Raw genomic sequence first — 23920 nt, forward strand, 5'->3', positions numbered from 1 at the left:
GACAGGGGCACAGTCCTGTGGCAGGAGGATGCCCCAGAACTGCCTTGAATCCCAGCCCTGCTCTTCGCTAGCTGCTGACCTAGTTCTGGGCCTCAGGGTACAACAAGGGGCTTGCATTCATTCCCTCCCTCTCAAAAGCTCTGGGATTCTGCCCTGCGCAATGGGAACTGGCCTATTTTGCCTGAGTGCACTGTTTTCCAAAGTAAATAAACTCTGGTTACTAATTACCTGACCTACATTCCCTGTGATTCCAGGGGCAGGTAGCAAGTCTGCAGTTTCTAAGGAGGGCTCGGAAAGGGGGTAACGGGGAGAACTCACAAGTGGGGCCCTAAGGCTCAGAGGGGCTGAGCAGCAGCCTGAAGTTTCGCTTGATGCTACTCTCCGGAAAAAGCCATATTTTAGAAGATCCCCTTAGTCTTTAAACACAAACAAGCACTGTCCTAATTTTCTCCTGGTTACAAAAAAATGAATTTATTACATATTACATTCCAGAAATGATGACTTCGGAAGTCAAGTTCTGTTCTGCTGGAGCCCAGTGCTTCCTTCCTCCTGCCTCCCAGCCCCCAGCATAACACGGTCGACGGTCTGGCTCATATTCTTGTGGGTATTTTCTCTGTGCAAACAAAGATAAATCTATCATTTTATAAAAATGAGATCACAGAAAACACGGTGCTCTGAAGGTTGCTTTTGATATTTACCTGTGTATTTTAGACATCTGTCTATGTCAGTGCATGTTGGTTTATTTTATTCCTTTTAACAAGAAAAGTCTTCTTAATGCATTGAGAAACCTAGAAAAGGGAGGAAACAGAGAAGTATATAAAGCTTGTTTTATTTTATTTTTGATGTTACTTCTGCTATATTGGGAAAAGAAGAACATCTGAAATTGGTGTTCAAATACTTTGGATATTGATAAATTTTAAAAAGAATCATAGGAATGATAGTTGGACTGTTATAGGAAATCCATGAATAAATTGAAAAGACTCAATAAGCTATTTTGACTGTTCCTTATTATTATTCCTTTGTTTTTTCTTCAATTAAACTGTTTAGACAGTGAAAAAGCCTCTGTAGGAGGCAGAATAGTGATCCCCAAAGATGTCCATGTCCCAGTCAGTCTCTGGAATTTGTGACTGTTAGCTTACATAGCAAGTACGACTTGGCAGATGGGATCGAATTAAGGATTTTGAGATGGGGAGATTATCCCGGATTATCCGGGTGGGCTCAGTGTAATCACAGAGGCCCTTATATGTGAAAGAGGGAGGCGGGGGTGGGGGTGGGGGGGAGTGGGGTGGGGGGGTTGTTGCGTTGCTGCTGGCTTGAAGAGGGAGGAGGGGGGCTGCAAACTAGGAAGCAGCCTGCAGAAGCTGGAAGAGGCAAGGGAACATTCTCCCCTCCAGCCCCCGGAAGGGATGCAGCCCTTTCCACACCTTAATTTTAGCCCAGGAAGACTCATTTCACACTTCTCATCTCCGGAACTGCAGGATAATACATCTGTGTTGTTTTAAGCCTCTGGATTTGTGCTAATTTGTTACAGCAGCCAAGGGAAGCTAGCACACTTTCATTCATCTCCCTGTGTCTGAAACTGTGACACATCCATGGTTCCAGATGACCAGAAACTAACCCAGTATTCAGCACGGCACAGTCCTCTGGGCGAGCCAAAGTCTGTGTGTGGAACTCCTTTTAGGTTATCGCAATCAAAAAGAAAATGACAGGAAGCACCTACTGCCCTCCAGGAGCATGTGTGTGGAACTGGAAGTCCATGGATTCAGATTTAAAAGTCTCCCAGACACGCAGGTAGACTTGATGCAGTTGCCCTACTGCATGGTTGAATCACGGAAGCTCTGTGAGGTCACTTGCCCAAGGTTTCTGGGTGGGCTCAGTCTAAGCAAAAGATGGTCTTTTTGCCCTAGTTGTATGATGGTTCCTCTGACCCTTAAAGGAACATTCTGGGTTTGCTGCAGGGCCTTCAGCACCTCGGTAGATATGGGGGCATCTACTCTCTGCCAGGCTTTGGGACCGGGCACCAATGAGGGAGTCAGGAGGGGGAGGGGGGCCCTCCTGTGCAGCCCACCTGTCCCTCACCCCCCTCGGCTGGCAGTGTGACAGGTTCCCTGCTCAGGATCACCGGTGGGTGGGGGTGGTACCCCAATCCTGGTCCCCTGGGGATTCTGGATGACCAGCCGCTAACCCAGGCCTTCTCCTTGGGTGGTCAGGATCTGTGTTTGGTTTGAATTTCCCAATGCTGTCCTGTGGGGCATCAAAGCAGGGAGGGCTTGGCAGCTCTATCTTCAGCTGTGACATCACAGAGAACTTCCCAACTTTTCCTTTGACCACTGGAACCTCAGAGGTGACAGCCAAAAGAGAAAAGTAGGTCACTTGATACAACGTGGGGGATTTATGCCTAGGTCTCCAGATTTTTCTCTTGGACTGGGCTTGGATTTTTCTCTTGGACAGTCGGCTCTCCAGCACCTCGGAGGTCAAGGCTGATGGGATCATGCATAAACAAGGACTGTTGTGTAACTCAGTGCCCACGTCTCTTCTCCCTCCTTTGACTTATTAAATCACTCCAAGCACTGATGAGTTGGGCTCTGGTTGGGACAGTTCATACTTTCAAAGAAGCACAATTCAACAACAAAAGCTGGAGATGGAAGCCACGTCAGTCAGGCACCTACTTTCTAGGCACTTCACAGACTCTATTGCTAGGGTCAGGTTCCTGGTGTCCATCACACCTGCCCTGCTCAGGTTTCTAGCAGATGGAGAACACACGTGTCTGAATGGGGAGCAAACTGTCTGCTCTACCATTAAACTCCCAAGAACAGGGCTCTTTTGTCAAATCAGTCTGTAGAAAATGACCTGAGCTCCTGCTTGGCTGCCAGCTGTCATCAAACTTTGCTTTCCCCAATTCTTAGGTACACAGCTGGATCAATTTTCAGACTCCTTTGCAGCTAGGCATGGTTGTGCCCTAACCATTTTGATCTGGTAGAGAACACCTCTGATGGGTAACATTTACATCAGAGTTCTGCACTGGGTTGGCTATTGTTTTGTCAGGACTATGTCATGGTTCAACTTCTCCTTCTGCTCAATTCTACGTTCCATCTCTTTCCTTTCACAGGTATTAACTCTGAAGAAACTTTATGAGCCCTCAAACTTCCTGTTAGCATCTGCCTCCTGAGACTCCAGCCTGCCTCTCTGTGTCACTCAGTTGTCTTTGACACAGTGTGAGCAGAAGTGGTGAGTGCTTTTTAGGCCTGGCCCTTGAAACTTTCTGGGAGGATCCATTTTGCCTTAGATGATTGATGTATAGTTAGACGATAGGTAGGTAAGTAGGTAGGTAGGGAGTTGAGGCTCAAGATATTGAGGTATATTCCCACGGTCACATAACTAGCATATGACACAGGAGGATTTAATTCTAGGTCTAGTTAGACTCAGAAGTGGGATTTAAAGCCCATAACCACATCCTTTCCTCTGCTGAGGATGGCAATGCGCACGTTTCCTTTGCCCCATACTATGTTTTGTTTGCTTTTGTTCTATTTTACTATGTTTAGAATTCATCTACTTATACTTGGGCTTTGTTATCTAGTAGGTTTTTTGTTCTTGTTATTTTAGGTAGGCATTTGAGGGCTGCATTCCTTAAATTCTTGCATGCCCAAACATATTTTTGGCTTTTTTTTTTGAAGGATAACTTAGGTGGGTACACATTAAATAATTTCTTAATAATCCTTTCTCTTAGAACTCTTGTCATGGGTTTCTGACAAGTTTTTGTGCTGTTTGGGAGGGTTATGACATATCTGAAAGAGATGTGTAGGAGCTAAGGTTGAACAAACTGGGTTGAACAATGGAAAGTCTTCAAAGGCTGATGATGTATTTTGACTTTGTGTTGTCGGCAATAGAGAGCCATGAGGGTTTCTGAGCAATGTGGTGGTAAGTTGTGTGTCGGTGGATTTGAGATGGAAGAGACTAGTCACAGAGACCAAATGAGAGCTACTGCATTGATTAGGTGGTCAAGGCTTGGACTAGGGCAGCAGCAGTGTAAACAGGCACACTGTGGGTCTACAATTGATGGGGCTCGGCAGCTGCTTAGATATGAATGAGAAGAGCTGTTAAAAAACAAAGCCTTGGGTTAAGCTGGAGTGGGCAGGTGGATGCTGTCATTTATATGAAAGAGAAAGTGGAGCAGGACAAGGGGATGGGGAGGAGGAAGTGGGGGAGGGGAGCATATGAGAGCTGTGTGGCCACATTTTTGAGGAGCTGGTAGGAGCCTCAGGTGGAGCTGCCCAGAGGCTGCTGAAATCTGGGACTGGAGGTCACAGCAGAGGTTAGGGGCGAGGGACAGAGTGGAACTGGAAGGAGTCCCAAAGTGTGATGAATATGTCCAACGTAAAGTTTCTTTCCAAAAGTAAATCCTTAACCATTTTCTGGAAGGTGTTGTGAAATCAGCCTCTGAAATTCTCTCCTATCAAACTTCAGTTTTCTTCTAGGCAGTGCCTGAACTGTGGCGTCTGAAAGCAGGAGCATCCCGGCTCTGTGGCATTCCTCTGTTGCTGTGACTGAATTCAATATCTACTTTTGTGTTTTTCCTTTTTTCCTGATTAACATTTTCCAGACCTTTATCCATTTTTCAGTGTTTTCAAGGAAACTGCTCTTTGGTTTATGTCTGGCATACTGTTTTTATGTTTTGTAATTTATTTATTGATACTTTTATCTTCATTTCTCTTTATTTTCCTTTACCTACCCTCCTCTTTGAACTTTTATTAATTTTACCTTTTGGTAATAAAAATGTTTAGAGCTATAAATCTCCCCATAAATACTGCTTTGCCCATATCCCAAGTAGTCAGCCATACAGTTTTTGCTGCCGTAGTTTTATATGCAGTCGTTAGTACAGATATAATTTCTTTCTTGACTCAGAAGAAACTGTCATTTTGTACTATATTTTAAAATTCCAAGGATATTCATTTTTTTAAGACAAAGAAGGAAACAAAGGGAAGTAAATAGAGCAATCAGCCCTGTTTACACAGCCATTAAGGGTCAGATTTATGACTAGAATCCAGATTGACTTACTCCTGGTCTAATCAGCAAGAAAATGTTTTCTCTGCTTCCATTGGAATAATTAAAGCTTGGGAATGAATGGCATGCCTTGATAGTTGGGGGAGTATGTAACATGGAAAATTGTGATGTTCAGAGTCAGACAGACATGAGTTCAAATTCTGCCTTGGTTCCCTGACAGCTGTGTTATCTTTGGCAACCTTCTAGCCCTCTCTGAATTCCAACTTCCTTATCTGTAATGTGGAGACAATAATATCAATTTTATCCTGTTGTAAAGATTAAACATAAAATCACATGCATAAAATGCCACATACACTGTAAGTGATCCATAAATTTTCATCTCTGCTCCTTTAATTAATATCCTATAGATGTTCAAGGTGTTGGATAAGTGGCTTAAGAAATGAAAAGTAAAAGCATGAATAATCCCAATGATGACTATTAACAAAGTGCAATATTTTGAACTACCTGGTTCACACTGGAAAAGACCTTAAATGTTGATGTGTAGGAGGATGGGTCAACAAAATGTGGTACATGCATTTAATGATTCTATTCTGCAGTTAAAAATGAATCATATCTAAATATAGGGATAAATCTAGAAAAGACAATATTGAGTGAAAGTGGAAAGATATGTAGAGTATATTATGTATGTAACTATAACAATACTACATAGTGTTTACAGATTGGTACATTTATAATACAAACGTAAAGATAGTGTGGGAAGGATTCACCCAAACCACAAGTTGATGGGGAACAGAGACGGAGTACACCGGGATTGGAGGGCACAAAAGGGGCTTCAATTCCACCTGCAATTTTTAATTAAAAAAACAATCTGGCAAAATGTTAATAACATTTGTTACATGGCAGTGTGGGGACATGGTCTTTTATTATGTTAATCTCTGAAATTGTTCTGTATATTTAAAATATTTAAAAATATACTGCATTTTTAAAATTTAAACTTCTATCTTGTTACACATCTATAAAATAGTGTTTAAAACTCTTGCATAGTGAGACATCTATAAGGATAAATTTTAAAACATTATTTCTAGAATAAGATTCTCCTGATACAATTTTAACACTTCAAAAGCATTTTGTGTTCTTTAACCTGTGGTCGGACCCAGTGTCTGACAGCCAAAAACCTCTAGGGGGCTTCAAAAGCAATGGTTCTAAGATGTTATCATATTAGCAACATGATTTGTCTTGCATCACTTTATATTGCTTACTATAAATATATGCCAGACATGGTGTAAATGCTTTACACAGTAATTCATATAATTTTCCCTACAATCCTATGAAGTAGGTAGGTTTATTATTTCCATTTTACCAATTATTTCTGTTTTATATTTGAGGCACAGGGAACTTAATCTGCCCAAGGAAACACAGCTAGTAAGTGGTACACCCACATAGTCTGGCTCCAAAACCCAAGCACAGGACTAAAGGACATATGGCCAGCTGGGTGAACTGATCCTGTGTCCTCCTCTGTGAAAACCCACCTGGGTCTTTCTTCCATTCAGCTACCTGTCTTCTTCCATTAATCACCTGTAACATTCTATCAACATTCTCATAATCTCCTCTCTCCCTTCCTTCAGCATAGGAAATTGGACAAGGGGAAAAAAGGCCAAATGAATGATTTTGGAAAGGAATACTTAAGAGCTGAAGTTGTCTAGCTATGGCCCATGAAATTTCATGTTCAGTTCACTTCTGAGTGTACTCCATTGGCATTATATTAATACATTCATTTGGTGGATTACCTATGTGGTCATCCAAATGTTGGATATACATTGTTTCAGGTTGAAAATATGCTAAGGAAACTGGTTATACTTAATATCAACAATTCACATCTTTTGAAGCTATGTGTTAGCCATCTTCCTAAGCACCAGATTAAGATATAGATAGTATAACACAAAGAACAGTTTGCATTTATAAAATATTTTAACCCTATGGTTTTAATTGCTTAATGTTCAAAAAATGAACTGAAGCCTGACCAACTGTATAATTTTAATATTTGAAAAATTTCATCCAGAAATTAACTTAATACAATACAGATTTATACAAAAAAGAGGGACTGTTAAAAACTTTTGATTATATAGACAAAAATATGATTAAGCAAATATTTAAAAAGGACAAGAAATTTTGTAAATACTGATAAATACTGTGCAATGCTTTAATTATACTGTGGCAGATACAAAAATCAAGAATTCATTAACAGATTTTATATATATAAAAAGTAACTACATGAATGTTCTAGCTGTTTAAATTAACAAAATGTAACAGTAGTGGTTTTTATTTTTTAAATGAGGTATTATTACACTGTAAACCAAAAACAGAGCATAAATAAATAAAGGCAATGTGCAATTTAGTGATAAATGGTTATAAATTTCAACTTAATAACAACAGACAACAAAAATTCTCCAGTTATTTATGGACTTTGTAATTTTAAAATTTGGCTTGCTTGTGTACTTATTTAAAAGTGACATAGCTATCGATATACAAGCACATCATTAAACATGCAGACTGGGCCAACACAGTATTTCCATGAGTCATCTCTACCAAATACTTTGTTTACATTTTATTTAAAACAATTAAATCTGGTTTCTAATACATGATTCTTTTGTGCTTATTAGTAGCAACCTACATTAAACAGCTTACTTTCTATTTCAAGCAATGTAAGAGAGAAGCAGTTTTATTTGCATACAGACTAAAAACAGAGCAAAACCAAACCAATATGCCTTTAACTCTCTTAGGCCTTCCAAGATTTTTAAGAAGAAATACCCTTGAAATAATAAACCCAAATGGAAAAGCAGAGTCACTTTTGTCTCAAAGAGAATGGTAAACAAAGTAACTCCTTTTCCTCAAAGATTTATGGGTTGGCTTCAGAACTGTTAGAGAAAAAGCTGATTAGTTCCTCCACCCTTGGAGAATGCTGCTGGTTGGGTGCAGGAAGCATACCAACAAGAAGACAGCCTAACCCAGAAAAAATTTTGGGAAGTATTATTTACATCTGAACCATATGCTGGTACTAAATGCTGGTTTCATTATTATTGCAAATATAACTTCAGAGTTTTCTGAAGGAAAGCTGTCAAAGTATAGTAGAGAAGTCTTGATTTGGAAATATTTGTAATATGCTAATAAAACTGCTTCATTTGCTATAAATTAAAAAAAAGCCCATTTACTATCTGACTTAAAATGCAGTTTCTTTTTACATGCTACTTTATTAGAAACTTGAAAAAAGAGGGTACTTCGAATCGACTATATTCAGAATCCAGTGAAAAACAAACATTTTGGCCAAAACGCTGAATTTTATTTTTACATCAAGCTATATCATTTTGACACAAATGCTATCATTGTATTCACTTTTGTCAAATGCCTTATCCTACCCTTTTCCAAAAATTAGTGTTTCAGTACACTGGTGATCAAAAATGTAGCTATAAGTCTTGTACATCAATCAAAATATATAAAAGCAGTTCTTTTCTCTTGTGCTTGTAGTTGACATAATTCATCAATAATTAGGTTTGATTTCTTTTCTAATATCTTGACCCTTAAGAAGAAATGATCATTATACAAATATTACAGAGTACTCAACTAGTTTACTGCCAATGTGCATGCAGACTAACAATACTTAAAAGAATACAACCTTGAACCCAATTAGTCTGAAAATACTCTTATACAATCATCTTTATTGATATGTAAAAGCTGTATACACATCTAAAACCCTGAATTTACTTTGTAAAAATAAATCTTTAGCAATAAATGGCACTATCAAAATCCCATTATTCTCAGGCTTTTATGTTATTTACATGCTTTTCAGCAACAGTTAAAAGGAATCTTGTAGGACCACATCCAGTATATCAAAAAACCCTGTAAATTGCATTTGCAATTATACTATTGTTTCCCTCTATATGAAAATATGGCTACATCCCTTATGTTAAAGGTAATGTAGCTATTTGCTTTGCTAATATGTGCTAGCCGTGCACAATCTGCCACTGGGTTCCACTATGTCATAAATGCATTCTTCACTGCGCTTTGTCTTCCCAGTGGAATATTTGTGACAAAACTTACAGAGAATGATAAAGTGCTATAAAAAGAGGGACTGGCCCATACCTGTCTCTGCCATGTGGTCTTTTCCTCACTCAAGCAATTTCTGTGTTTTTAGAAAATTATCCCCTTGCTGAACATACTTCATATTTGATTTTAAAAAAAACTCAGTATTTTAAAGTTGGTGAGCTTTGTGAAACTGTTTTGAGACAAAAACATGAAAAGGTTAAAGGCACAATAAGAGGGAAGTGAATGCTACATATAAAATATTATATTTCAAGTCTTCTAGGTTACTCGAGTCCAAAGCCTTCTGAATTTGAAATTCCAATGATCAATTTCTGTTTCAGGTCTTTTTTGCTCTTGTAAGGGGGAAGGCAAAGTTGATTGAAGCAGGTATGGGCCACAGGTAACCTAAGGAAATTTAAAAAAAATACTAAGTTTTAAAACACACATAAAATGATTGCTAAGCAACTTTTCAAAATACCAAGACACACATGTTTGAATCTATTTTACTGTGCAACGATACGATTCATCCATTCCTTCGCTGAACAAATATTTACTGAATACCTAACCATGTATCAGGTACCATTCTAGACACCAAGGCTATGTTTACAGGCAAGACAGTCAATGTCCCTGCTCTCATGAAATTTTCATTTGAAAAGCATTTCTTTGGAGTCAGATCTGAATTTGAGTATTGCTTTCATCACTTATGAGCTGTGGGACCTTGTTCGAGTTGCTTAATATCTCCAAATCTCAGTTTCCCCATCAATGTGATAGGGCAAAACATCCAAATAGATTATTTAAAAGATTAAAAGAGCTATCTACAAAAAACACCTGACAGAGTAGTAGATAATATAATGTTACTATATTCCAGTCTTTAATGTCAAAAAGTAATAAAAAGAGCATTTGGGGCATATCTGGATACTTTTAATTTTAATTAAAATTTAAATTTAAATTTAATTTCACTTTTAATTTTAATGTTGCTGCCCCTTGATGCATATGTAAGACTCATCCTCTGAATCCTTTTCATCAGCTCTCCCAACCCACTACATGATGACACTGTTATTTTCATTCAGGATTTCTACAGATACCATAGGACCCTTTCCAGCTGTCATTATAACTCCACAGCAACAGAATAGCTGTTAGTCAATAAATAAAAATGAATAATACACCAAAGAAAGCAAGAATATTTTTAAAGAAGTTTGTACAATTAGAAACTGAACTTTGAGAGTCCCCTTATATTAAAAGCCTTAAAATTATTAGAATCAGCATTTACTGAGTGCTTGGTCTATGAGACTCAAGCACTGTGCTAAGTGCTTTTACATGTATTGTTTCCTTAAGCCTCAAAACAATCTAAAAAGTGGTGAGGAAAAATAGACATGGAAATATACAGGTTACGTAGTCTGTTCAAGGGGATAGAGCTGATAAAGATGTAGATCCGATAATTAAAATCTAGATTGGTCTGACTTCAAAACCAGTGTTGTTAATATGTAAAGATTTAACACAAATCCAGTGGATTGTCAATGGTGGACCTTGTAAGAGGAATGGAAACTTCTTTTTCAGCTGGAGTGTTGTCCCTGTCTTTTGAGGCACACCATTACTGCATTAGATTGAAATGTTATGTGTCTTTGATTGTTTGCTGTATTTAACATATGTGAGGTTCCCTCTCGGAGTCCTAAAGTTGCTCTAGATTCATTAACAAGCATGTTAGCTCACAAAATAATCCTTGAAATAATAATAATTATTGGAAAAGTTTACATGTAATGCCACCTTTGTATTAAAACAGATTACTCAGACTATCCTTTTTGAATCGGCAATATTTTTAAGACAAATATTCTGAAAAAATTAGTTTCTGTTAAGCAAGTAAATCTGTAATCTCAAAAGGCTTCTCCTGAATTTTTTTCACTTTCGGTCTTTAATTGTAAATTCTGTTCAGAAATTTCTTCAGTTTATATATATGTAAATATCTATTTTGTGTTTTAAATATAATCTTGATGTTAAATATTCATTCAGGAAATAGTTATTGGGCACTTGCCATGTGTGGCCACATGGAGAATACAGAGACGTGTAAAACATAACCTCTGCCTTGAAGAACTAAATGACTAAGATATAGAATGTAATATGATAAGTAGCACATCACTTCTATAAGATATTTGAGGAACTCACTGAAGGCATGAAGATTTTTGACTTTACAGAGGAAGTCAATATTAAACTGGGTCTTCAAGAGAGGTACCAGGCACATGCCACATGTAAAGGGAACAACTTAAACTTATGGAGGAAAAAAGGCACAAAATGTGTTTAAAGAATTAGCAAAACAGCCATTTGACTCAAACATGGGAAGAAATGAAAATTGGTAGGTAGGCTGAGGGAGATGACTAGAGATTTATTTCATAGGCTCCAGATTCTAGAACTTAAACTAGTGGGGAACAATAAAGCTATTTTTACCCAAGAAGTATCATGATCAAAAAAATGGTAAGGAAAATGAATTTGATAAAACAATTAGAAAGGGAAGAACCCTGAGTAGGAAAACCAGAAAGAAGGCTATTTAAATGAGCTAGAACTGAGGTCAAAATAACTTTACCAGGGTGGTGGCAGTGGGAAAGCAAAGGACAGATTATAGTTCTAAAATGAAAGGAAGAACTGACAGGTAATGTTCAATGTATGGGGCAGGAGAAAACAATGATTATAATTGAAGTTATGTCCACTGAAATTAACTTTACATATTATCAGGTATTTGGGAAAGGGAGTAAGTAGATCAGCATTAATTCATTAACACTACTAGAAAAAAGCTTAAATCCATCATCACCATTACTTCATATGCAAAGAGCATGAGATTAAAAAACAAACAGGACTAGTACTAGAAGTACTTGCGGTACTTATTATAATAGCCAACAAACAAAACAAAAACTCACAAACAAACAAGAAACCCCAATTTATTATTTTTCCTAAAAATAAAAATATATTTAAGTAAAAATTAAGGGTGGACAACAGGTTCTATAAGAGACTAGAAAGCACTTATTCGACTTATCAAAGTAAAAAGTTTATGGAAACAAATTATCAGTATTAACAAGTATCAAAAACTTTCACCTAAAGTCCCTTATTTCAAGGCCATACTTTTTCTATGAAAATGACTTCAGACTGAATAAATCTCTTGATTCCAAATGTAATATTAGTGTTAGCAATAATCTATAGATGAAAAATAGAATTACAATCTAAAAATTTACCAGTTAGTAGAAGTTTCATTCTTAGAGATTTTAAAGTTCAAATCAGCCATCCCTCCTACAGGTACTCTGTCACTTCCTGTAGTAAAATGTAGCAACTTCTTTTGAAGATCAAGAGGAAATCCAAGCACAACTTCCCAAAAGTATCTAGAGAACACCAAGAGAAATTTACATAAAACGCTTTGACAAAAATCCTATAGGATACTAAAATAATATAAAGGAAACTCTAAGGGAAAACACTTTTCCTTAAACATACATAGTATCCTTAATGTAAAATGAAAGAATGATGAGCTTTTATATATGAATTAGGATTTTGACCAACATTATAAAATAACATTTTTATAAAATTGTGTAAGTAGCCCAATTGTAGATAGGTACAGAAGTCATTTTTCTCCTATACAGTTTACAAGTCTTATCTTTCAACAGTATTATTAAAATGCTATTTATAAGTACATCATCCCTGAAATTCTAGGACTAAAGTCATTTTTTTAAGTCAAATCACTAAACTTTTATAGAAACTTATTTATATAATTTTCTCCCAAGGGGATTGCTAAGTGTTTCATATTTAATAGTCTCATAATACTTTGTAGAAATTAAATAAGATAGTATGGGACTCTCCAATATTTCAGATAACTTGACTGATTCAAAGATTATAAGTTATAAAAATAAATGAACCACATTCCTTTTTGTTTCTTTTCCACAGCCCTACCACCAGAAGTATAAAGAGCTCACCTTATAGTTAAGTCTGTTTTTGCATAGCCATCATACTGAGTACTTCTTTGCAGAGCATGCATATCCAGTTCAGGACTTCCACAGACCAGAATTTCAACCTCTTCTGGACAAAGCAGCTGCCAATAATTATTTATCAAAAGTGATAATTTAAAAATGATGGTTTTAAATGGAATTGGAACTATTTTCACTGAATCAAATCACACAAACCATGACTTCTCTTACAGTAAATCAAACAATTTTTGTCAAAGAAAAAATCTTCTCCACTCATATTTTTCCCTGTGAGGCAAGATATTTTTGCTTCTGGAGGTTTATAAATCTTGTAAAATAGTAATTAGTAGTTTGACAGAAAAACAAGCAAATGACTTAACGAATGCAAATGACTCTTCCCCAAAACCCACAGTAAAGCTCCAGAACCTACTGATCTGCTCGCCTCCCTCCAATAATCCCATAGCACTGTGTGCTGTAGAGTTTGGGTACAATCTATTTGTATCTCTTGCTTGTTTTCTCACCTTTTAAGTGGATTAGTCTCCCACCTAAAGAGATTAAAGCTCTTAAAAACAGAGACCATGTTATGCCATTTAATTCTTATTTCCCCTCTCTCTAACCCCAGTAACTACCAGAGCTTCACAGACAAAACTTAATTAGAGCTCAATCAAGTGCTTCTTTTTCAAAGGTACTTTCAAAAACAAACGTATTACAAAGGTTACTCTAAAACAAGCTGGAAAGACTGTAAGCTACCTATTCCTGCCCCAAAGTAACCTCTATTGTCCATTTCTTTCTCCTGTGAAAGATAATTCAAATGAAAAACCAAACTCCAATCCCTCATCATAAAACTGACGGGAGATACAAGTGGCATGATGGAGCAGACCCTGGGTAGCTGGGGTGAAGGGTAGCATATGATATTTCTGACATGGTATTCTAAGTAGAAGCCGACCCATATTCACGTGGCTAAGACAAGTCAAACCAACCCAAGTCCACCACAACCCTGAAGATAAACTACTTCCTATGGGTAAAAGGCAACTCGGAATTGTTGAGGGATATGTGAAACAGTGGGAAGCAGGCAGCAGTTATAAATATGTTCCTTAATCAGTAAGTTGTTGTGGTTTTTGCCTTGGAGCTACACGTTAACTCCTTTTTTTTGTTCCTTGTCCCTCAGTATTAAGACCTTGAGTTCATGGATCGCTTTATCCACTCTACTTGGGAAAAGTTTGTAATCCTCTAAAGACATAGCAAAAGGGGAGAGAAAAATGAACTGACTGGGGTTACTTTCCCTAGAGCATTCTAGAGAACTTTTTATTTCTAGCTCTATTTTTGAAAAGTAGAAAACATTTTCTATTTTAAAAGCTTATATATGAAAATATTTAAAAATTATTTGTCACTATTATAGTATTACAAAACCTAACTTAAAACTCAATTTAAAGTTTTAAACTCACCATTAGAGCATTTGAAGCACACACACTATGAAATCCATAATAAAATGCAGAGAACTGCTTATAGATGGATTTGTTGAGAAGGAAGTCAATATAAAGCTGTACATATTCTGGAAAGCAATTTTATGTGTGTTAAATAGTAAAAGTAAATGGTAAATACTAATTAATTTTAATTAAAAAAACACATGAACTTACCTTTCCTATTTTGATTGGTAACTGGAATTTTATCACCACCTGGCTTCAAATTATAGGACTTAATTATTCCAAATTCTTCTTGAAAAACCTGATGGGAAATGCCATCACACATATTTATTGGTATGATTGATAAAATAGGATTCAATGAACACATTTGTAAAATAGGTTTTTTCCTCTCCCTTATACAAACTACAGAAAGGCTGTATTATCTAGATAATACTACTCAGGTCTTTGGAGCTAGGTGGATCACTGTAATTTCCATCTCCCAACTATTGTAAGGGGAATGGAAATGAAAGAGTTTTGACCTGACCCATTAGCTTCTACTGCAAACTTCTAGGGTTGAAGCTACAAGGAGAGGCTTATTGAAGAGCTCTGAGAAAGTAACTGGATCAAGGGAACATGTAATTGCCTAACACAGTACCCTTACCCTTGGTGAATTTCTTTAAGCAGATTCACTAACTGCTCATCTAAATATGTCTGCTTCACCATCTCTACTTTATCAGGTTAACATTCTTTAAGACAAGGAATTGTATGTGTTGATTAACTCTCATTCATCTTTTCTAACAGTGGGTGTTTAATAGCAAATGGCATTTTCCATATATGAAATACATGGTTAATAGACATCCATTTTCCCTTAATAGTACCTGGAACGTTGAATAGAAATCTTCTTCAACATTGCCTTCGTATGCTAAGAGTTCACTTAATCCATGGGCCAACTCCTATAAAAAGAAATCTATTATATGTCTTTTAAAATCAAATAGCATTTTACCAAAAATAGTTAAGAAGATCTACTATAGTTCACTTATATGTGAGATAAGGAGTAAACTCTTTCAGATTTCAAAATAAATATCATATTTGAGATGTATTTTCCAGGCACAAAATGGTTAGTGATTTCTGCCATCCAGAGGCTTGGAAAAATTCATTATAGGTCATAGAAAAGGAAACCCAGTTCAAATCACAGAGGCATAACTCTGGGCTTTATCCTTCAGCAGCAAGCTAAGTGCATCTCTAATGTAGTTTCCATCATAGTTCACTGCTATCTGCCACATTATTGTTTATGAAATACTTCCCACTTTCGCTTTATATTCTTAGAAAAATATGCTAATGTCTTATGATTCATCTTTTAAACACAAAACACACAGTTCATACATGTTAAATAGTTTCTACATTTCAGTTAAAGTGCCCTCCCCTCCCAAGAAAAAGTGGAAAACATTGGGAAAAATATTTTCTTACATTATAACTCAAGTTATCCATGAATAAGAATTTAAAAATAGAAAAACTGACCCAGTATTTCCAAAAAATTTTTAAGTCTTAAGAAAAAAATTAAAGTTTATTTTAAATTAGAAAAATAATAGCATAGTTAGAATGATTTTAAATACTTTACATAATAAATTTTCTATTTAATTAAAACCAGAAATTTTCACACAAATCTAGGCTGGCATAGATTTGATATGATTGTCATCATTGGTTTTAATTATTAATAAAAACTATCCCATTGTTTCACATAAAGAAATTAGAGATCAGAAAGATTAAATAATTTATCCAAGTTCACAGAGCTAATAGGTGGCAGAATCTGGATTCAAATCACTGCCTCTCTGACTTCAAAGTCTGTTCTACTGGGAACAGAGCTTGGGAGTCCTGCAAAGTGAATGACATGTTTCTTTAAGGAATGAGAAAGTTGGTTGAAAGAAGAGATGAGTTAATAAAGGTAGAGGAAAACCATATTTAAAAGAAAGAATAGCATTAGCAGGAGAGAGAACGTGCAGGTAGAAAGAAGAAAGATGATTTAGCATTAAGGACAAGATGTTTCTTAACTTTATACTTACAGGCATAATTTGACATAAGTCGTCAATGTTAACACTGCAGATGCCTACTGGTATGCTTTGATCACTAGGAACGATGGGAGGGCTCAATAATTTCTTGTAACAGCAAGGAGGGAAACGAATATCCAAGGTGATGCTGTTATAAACAGCTAGTCCCATAAGCTATGCATACTAAATGTTAAGCATTAACATAAAATCTATGACAACAAATAAGTTTTGCATTATACATCAGTCTATTTCTCACATACTTCTTTCAGATTTAACACTGACTTTCTAATTAGTCCCACATAAATCCTTTCTTTTCTTTCATTTATTTCCCCTTTATTTTACATAATTCTTTGATTACTAAAAGTCATGTAAAAAGGAATGGTTCAGTTGATAGTATTTAATGATTTCCCTAATCTAAGATCACAATAAACAGCAACTTCAGACATTTCTATAAATTATTTAACATATAAAAAAATTTGTCTAAATTTAAACAAAGGTGTTGGTGATTTTATAAGCAGCAGCAGCTGTTTAGTCAGTAGAACACACTGCAGAATACACTACTGGTTTTGGAAATAGTAATTTTAGTTAATTTAAAATTAAATATAGACTATGTGAAGAAAAGAGGTAAATAGAATAAACATATAGATATACACATGCTATTGATAAGCTAATAGGATAAGTAATTTCCTACAGTAAAAACTGAAAGGCTTTTGTTATTTGGAGTTTACTCAAAGTGTTGAAATTAAAAAGCTACAGATGTTATATTTACAAATTTTGCCTGCTTTTATCAATTATATGGCAGAATATACTTATCCTTTGCTTAAAGAGAGGTTTTAGATTAAATTTCCTAATATTTCAAGTGTCAATTATTAAATAAAGTTATTAAGGAAGTAATTAATTTTATAGGCTCAAAAGGAAATCCAAACATATGGACTCAGTAAATTACTAAAAACAATTTTTAAAAAATTGGAGGACTGCCAATATTTCAATTTGCTATGGCAGAAGGGAAGCTGATAATAACTTAAAAAACAGATATGCTATTTTATAGGTAAGCATATAAACAGAGACTGAACAGTGGCTTCAAGGAGACAGACACTGAAAATGTGTTCTAACATACTTACATAATCACACTGATAGCAATAATGATAACTACAATACTATTATAGTCACCATTTATGATCATCTACTATGGTGACAAGTTTTACATATTTTCCATTCAAAACATTTTAAATATCACAATACTGAAAGCAGGTTTTTCACAGATGAGAAAGTAGGCTCATAGGATTTCCCATAGGGTACACCCACATGCAGAAGCACATTTCATTTCACACTAAATCAACCTGCTCTGATGAAGCAGGGCTGGGGATGGGGTAAGTTTTCTGTTGGAGCCACTGAGGTGTTACGTGGTACAAATAGAGCAGAGTTTGAAAACCTTGCACTATACTATATTGCCCTTACTCTTAGTTTCAATGCCCCTTATGGTATAGATAATTCTACTTTTAAAACATTGTTACATCATGGCTCATCATGTAATCTTCAAAACATTTTACAACAATTATTGTAGGTTTTACTACAACATTTCTGGTAAACTTCAAGGCCTTCTCATATTTAAAAAAATAACTATATTAGAAACACAATACTGTCAGAACCACTAGACTGACTCATCTTTGGTCCTGAAATTTTAAAACTGGAGATATGCATGGAACTGATTGTATTTTCTCAATGATCATGCCTGTTTCTTCTCAATTTTCAGTTCCTAATTCCTTATAGACCACAATCTATTATCTCACATTTTTACTATATATAGTATCATGCTTTTTAGGGCATCAATTCTGATTTCTATAGGTTTTATATGTGTGTGTAATAAATAAAAATAATGAGATATGAGCTGTTATTATTTTTAGATTTAATTGTTTAACTTGAAATATGCAACATGTAAACACATTTAATATGTTCTTTGGGTTAATGCCTGAAGAGAAACTAATGTCTATTAAAAAAATAATGAGCAAATTAAAGATTTTATGCATAGTACCGCTTTAAAAATGTGATGACTAAATAAGATATAATACTTTATTATAAATATTAGAAACTCAAAATATCACCCAAATCTAAGTTGTGATATATAAATGTAAAGCATGGCAAACATATATTAATATATCAGGAAATTTAAATAGGTCATAGTGTAGGGACAAGCATCAATCACTGGGGCCTTCATTGAAGCTGAGACATTCAACGACTGATTACTGTGGATAATAGAATAAAAACCAGGAATCTAAGAATTGTTAAGTGTTCTCCTATATTGTGGAGGTTAGCCTTTGGAACCTTTAGACATGACAACATATATAAAATTTCAAATTAAGTTTACTAGCACAATGTGTAGTTTTTATTATCTTTTCTTTCATCCAGTTTTTCAATTTCCATGTACATTCCTCAGAATTTACTCCAACAGAAGTTAACAAAGACAGACATTCAAAGCCCTCCATTAGATGGCTCTTAATTCTTTGTCTGATGGTATCTTCCATAACTCTCAGTGTGCTCACTTTTCTGTAACAAGTAGGCACAATTCAGCCTGTAATATCCCTATCTCTATCCCTGTGTTAATCAAATGTAATTGTTCCAATTTTAAATCTCTACCTTCTCTGGAAGAAATACATTGCATCTTTTTCTTCTCAGAACTCCCTAGCACTTAATGCCATTTGATCACTTGACTCTGAGAACAGACTACTCTGCACTGGTGGTCATCCATCCATTTAGATAGTAAGCTTCTTAAAGGTGGAATTTTTTCCCTCCTCTTTAAACCTACTCATTTCCAGTGATTCCTCATTTATTTACTCTCCTCTCCTTTCTTCCACAATCACATTTCTTAATATTTAAGAAGCTAATCATGTAGGAAGCATTTTCTCATCCAATCTCCCACCCAATGCAGGAATGTCCTCCACAACACACCTGATAGGAATCAGAGGATGGCAAACGGATTAATAAAATCTAGAAAATACTATAAAATAATGCTGTATGCTTTACATATTCCCATTCCATTTTCAATTTTTATAGGTTCCTCCTTCATGTTTCAGAATTTGGGGGCATATTAATTTCCTCAATTTCAATTTAATAAACTGACTGAAATAAGCACAAAGTGAAATAATAGAAAAACACTTCACTATAAATGAAAAATACTTTGATTTTTTAAAAAATACCTTAATTTCTGATAACTTTGATTAAATGTGAAATAGGAAATAACCATTTTTATTGTGAGATAAGGTTTCCAAAAACAATCAAAACTCAGCCATTTCTTTGAACTAATAATCTGATATTATATAGTTGTGATATATATAATAAAGATTAATGAAAATATATTAGTAAATTTGGCAAGAATATTTAATTTGGATAAGATGATTAAAGAGAACAATTTTCTAAAATACAGATACATACAATCTTTTGAAATCGCTAGTCTATTAGCACCTCCTAGTGGAAAGTTTAAAGGATACAATTCCAACCAATCGGAATTCAGAATAGTTATCACATTTAAAGCTGCTAAACCAATGGCATTGTGAATCCTTGTGATATGTAAACATGCCTGAAAAAAAAACCCACATAATTTTATTAACATGATTGATTTTTAAAAAATCACAGTGGTAAAAATGTACATGACATCTATTAGAAGCAAATCATTTCAGTAACAGTTCTGTTACAAACCATCTTTCATGTTAAAAATTTCACAGATTCTTTAAGGGATCATATATTTGCAAATCTCAGCACATATAAATATATATTACATATATAGAGAGAGCATTTTATGGAATTTTATTGTTCACTGGTATGCTGAACCAAGGGGTAGAAATAAAAAGATAGAAACTAATCAGACTTTATAAAAACTATAGTTTTGTATATGTTGTGATCAAAATTTAATTTTTAGGATTATCTGCAAATGTCAATTTACCCATGGATCTCTATTTCCCATTACTAGAAAAATTATGTACATACACACACACACAAATACACATACATACACATATATAAAGAAAACACATATATATACATTCAGAAAAACAGAATTCTATAGATGGTTTCTCTAAATAAAGTCAAATTTAAATTTCAAAGGCTTATTTTTTCTTAAAAATTATTTCATGAATTCTTATCTAAATGACTCATTTAATTAAAGAGGCTTCAAATACTGGTGTAAAGCAAACTGTAGTTTTGTTTGTAATTTCAAATTTTTTCTCAATGACAATTTTCATGCATTTACTCAGAAAAGATATGGATATTACCTCACAAATGCATACTTTCAGTCTTGATACATTTTGTTAGTATTCCCAGCAAGACAATTAACATTTTGATCTTCAATATGGTCAATTTTTAAAATTTAAATAGTCCTTAAACAATTATTCAACATGTATGGTTGATAAAAATTCTTTAAAATCATACAGTAGGTGAAAAGTAAGGGCAACTACTTTAATAATTATGGAGAAACATTGTTCATAAAAATTAGATTAAATACTCACCATAATCTGGATGAAAAATTTGGCGAATTAGAAGAAGGAACCACTCTTTAGTCAAGCCACCCATATCCAAACCAGCTTCCCCTACAAATGTAACTTTCAACTTCTTTTTCAAGTCTGCTCTTTTCCGGGTTAACTATTTGAAGGCATTATATTGTAGAGGAGGAACAAAGAGCAATGAAAAAGGAATTAACTTTTTAAATTCTGAGAAATGTGTTACATAGTCTTTATCTTACTTACAATGTCACAAAATTCCATCCATCCATCCATCCATCCATCCATCCATCCATCCATCCATCCATCCATCCATCCATCCATCCAATAAGTTTGCCAGACACTGTGTGAACTAGGTGTTTACTATGTTTGTTTTGTGGATCAGGAAACAGAATTAGAGAGGTCAGGTAACTTGTCCAAGATTACTGTCTCCTGGTATCATATTGCCTCCAAAATTTTTATTTATCAGACAACAACATACAATAATTCATTTAATTTTCTTTAACTTTCTGTCAACACTAAACTTTAGAAAATCACATAACTGAATCAGCCATTATCTTCTAATAGCCATTTGAAGATCTAGCCGAAGCACTGTACATGCAGGAAGCTCTACACATGACATGCAATCAAAACACGTCTTAAACTGAACAGGCCCCATTTACCCAGTAAGACAGACCTCTAATTTTATGGATGAGTAATCTGAGGCCTGGAGAAATTAAAATAACTTATTAAACACCTCAGCAGTAACAAAGGTGGGTCTAGAATCCAAGTTACATACTAGGAAACATGAATTACTCACTTAAATGTTCTATATATCAAATTATTTTCTGGGAAATTAACAACAAATCATTAATAAACATACAAAAAATGAATATAAGACCTAATTATGAATACAGAACTGATTCTAACTATAGTATCAAAATGTAAGGATGCACAATCACTAGTATAGAGAAATAAAAAATAGCTAAGATTTTTATAATAAATCATATGGCAGAATTTATCTAGAGCTTTAATCAATTAGTATCATTTTGGAATAAATTATACCTCATCAAGTGAATCGCTAACCAGATGTGTCCGCCTTACTTTCATATTTAGAAATAACATATTCATATCAGGTCTCTGTCTTCGAGATACTTTATCCACCAGACTTTGCTAATTAAATAAGAAAGTAAACATTTTCACTTTTAAACTTTAATTTCATTTAAAACATTTAAATACTTTAGTAAAAATCACTTAATTATTGTCTATGCCATCTGTCATTTAAAGCTTTTCATGAAATCAACTACATACATTTTTATTTGCAAAAATGGCTTATTATTATTTCATTTGATAATAATAAGAACCAAATGCGGTCTAAAATGGAGGACCAAAAATCATTCACCATCTATAGTAAAGAATGTTGCATTACAGTTTCCATGTATCTTGTCTCTTACATAGCAAAGTTTTCTGTTTAATAAATACAAACATAAAATAAGAACATTTAAAATAAGGTATATACTACTGATGATATAGTTGGGCTTTTATAGATATTGAATATTTTCTAAAAACACAATTAGCCTATTTTTAGAAAGTATGTTGTTAATATGTATCAAAAGCCTCAACAATATTCACACCCTCTGCCCTAATAATTCTACTTCTGAGAATGCTAATACAGAAAATATTTTATACAGTGAAATGTTCATCATGGCATTATCTATAGAAACAAAACTTCAGAAATACCCTAAGTACATATCTAGCTAATGAAATATAATACAGCTACTAAAAAATGGTCTACGTAAATAGTACAAGGAAGGCACAACTGAAGAAAGTAGGGAACAAAACTGTGTGTACAATAGTGTTTCAACTCTGTTGTCTTTTAAGGATAATATAGAAAAAACATAAAATGAGAATTTACTAAAATGTTAATAATTACACTTGGATGATGGAGATATGAGTGATAAAAATCTATTTTTTATGTTTGTTCATAATATAAGCACTGAATGTGTAAAAACATTTTAAAAAATCTTAAAAGGAATATATAAATGCCATTTATCATGTAATATCTACATGCTTGTATATTTATTTACCTAAATCCTTATCAGACAATCTTTGGTAACAACAAAAACTACTGTGCAGATTAAAGGTGAACATTTTAGGCATTTTAAATAAAGCAATTTGCTTTAATAAATACAATATTAATACCCCAAATCTATATAATTTAAGGCTACTTATGATTTTATAGATTACTATAATAAAATACTCTAATTCAGAGCCTTTGCTATTTCTCCAATATTCAGTGAAAAATGCTTCTAACCGCTTTTTGCTTTTCTAGGCTCTCCCTTACAAAATAAATCTATATTCCTAGGATAGTATCCTGTGTTATGGACCCGTTTTCATACTCTTTCCTATCTCTGGTCCCAGCCTAGCTCCTGGGGAGCTATCATACTGGAAATATATACTAAACAAATTTATACTAAGATGCTAATGGCAGACAAGCTTAGTGGCTACTCCTCCCATCAGGAATTCATATTTACTAGAAAATGCTCCAAATAAAAGAAATAGCTCAAAAATGACAGAATTCTAGACAGTTTAATCTAGTAATTTTTAGGTTAGGAAACTTCTCTGGCAACTTTGGATTGTACCATATAAGCTCCTGCTTACAGTGACTACTGTCCTTGTGTCAAAATAGTCACCTGTTATCAATTCCAAGTGGTATGGCAGTTTACAAATTAAAATGCTGGGAAACACTCATACAAACATAATGCCACTTGACTCTTCAATCTCTACTCATTTGCTTTCATGCTCTATGGAAGACTCAGCCTGTGACAGAGTCTGTATCTGCCACTCTCCTTCTTTTAAGTAGAAGAAAAAGTCCACAAGAAAAGATATCATCTTAAATGTAACACAGAAAATTGCTCAGAAAAATTGAAACCAATGTCTAGCTCTTTAGATTTTTTCTTACCAATACATAAAATCATAGCCCAAGGTAA

The 23920-nt window shown here is 34.5% G+C and overlaps 1 protein-coding gene and 1 long non-coding RNA gene across 5 annotated transcripts in view; both read right to left on the minus strand.

The window, feature by feature from the left end:
- Window positions 1-492: 492 nt before the first annotated feature.
- On the minus strand, window positions 493-2250 carry LOC105871993 (uncharacterized). Of its 3 annotated transcripts, none has more exons than XR_001154415.2 (3): window positions 2069-2250; window positions 699-788; window positions 493-613 (listed from the first exon to the last, which is right to left on the minus strand). It is a non-coding gene; the product is annotated as an uncharacterized LOC105871993 (long non-coding RNA). The 3 variants fall into 3 exon arrangements; XR_012922949.1 differs by having other exon boundaries at window positions 1721-2250; XR_012922948.1 differs by having other exon boundaries at window positions 1425-2250.
- A 2738-nt stretch (window positions 2251-4988) lies between these two features.
- Window positions 4989-23920, minus strand: part of HECTD2 (HECT domain E3 ubiquitin protein ligase 2) — a 63374-nt gene continuing 44442 nt past the window's right edge. The window contains exons 12-21 of one of the 2 annotated variants that reach the window (XM_012765674.2): window positions 21996-22103; window positions 20961-21093; window positions 19947-20035; window positions 16477-16635; window positions 15295-15369; window positions 14651-14738; window positions 14459-14565; window positions 13026-13141; window positions 12297-12440; window positions 4989-9483 (exon numbers count right to left, since the gene is read on the minus strand). In XM_012765674.2, the coding sequence (XP_012621128.1) occupies window positions 9363-9483; window positions 12297-12440; window positions 13026-13141; window positions 14459-14565; window positions 14651-14738; window positions 15295-15369; window positions 16477-16635; window positions 19947-20035; window positions 20961-21093; window positions 21996-22103 (1140 nt within the window). In that variant the 3' untranslated portion in view covers window positions 4989-9362. Of the gene's footprint in view, window positions 9484-12296; window positions 12441-13025; window positions 13142-14458; window positions 14566-14650; window positions 14739-15294; window positions 15370-16476; window positions 16636-19946; window positions 20036-20960; window positions 21094-21995; window positions 22104-23920 lie in introns of those variants that run through there. The other variant, XR_002221373.2, reaches the window with a different exon arrangement.

The sequence above is a fragment of the Microcebus murinus genome, chromosome 14, assembly GCF_040939455.1.
Source record: "Microcebus murinus isolate Inina chromosome 14, M.murinus_Inina_mat1.0, whole genome shotgun sequence".
In the NCBI taxonomy this organism is placed as follows: Eukaryota; Metazoa; Chordata; class Mammalia; order Primates; family Cheirogaleidae; genus Microcebus; species Microcebus murinus.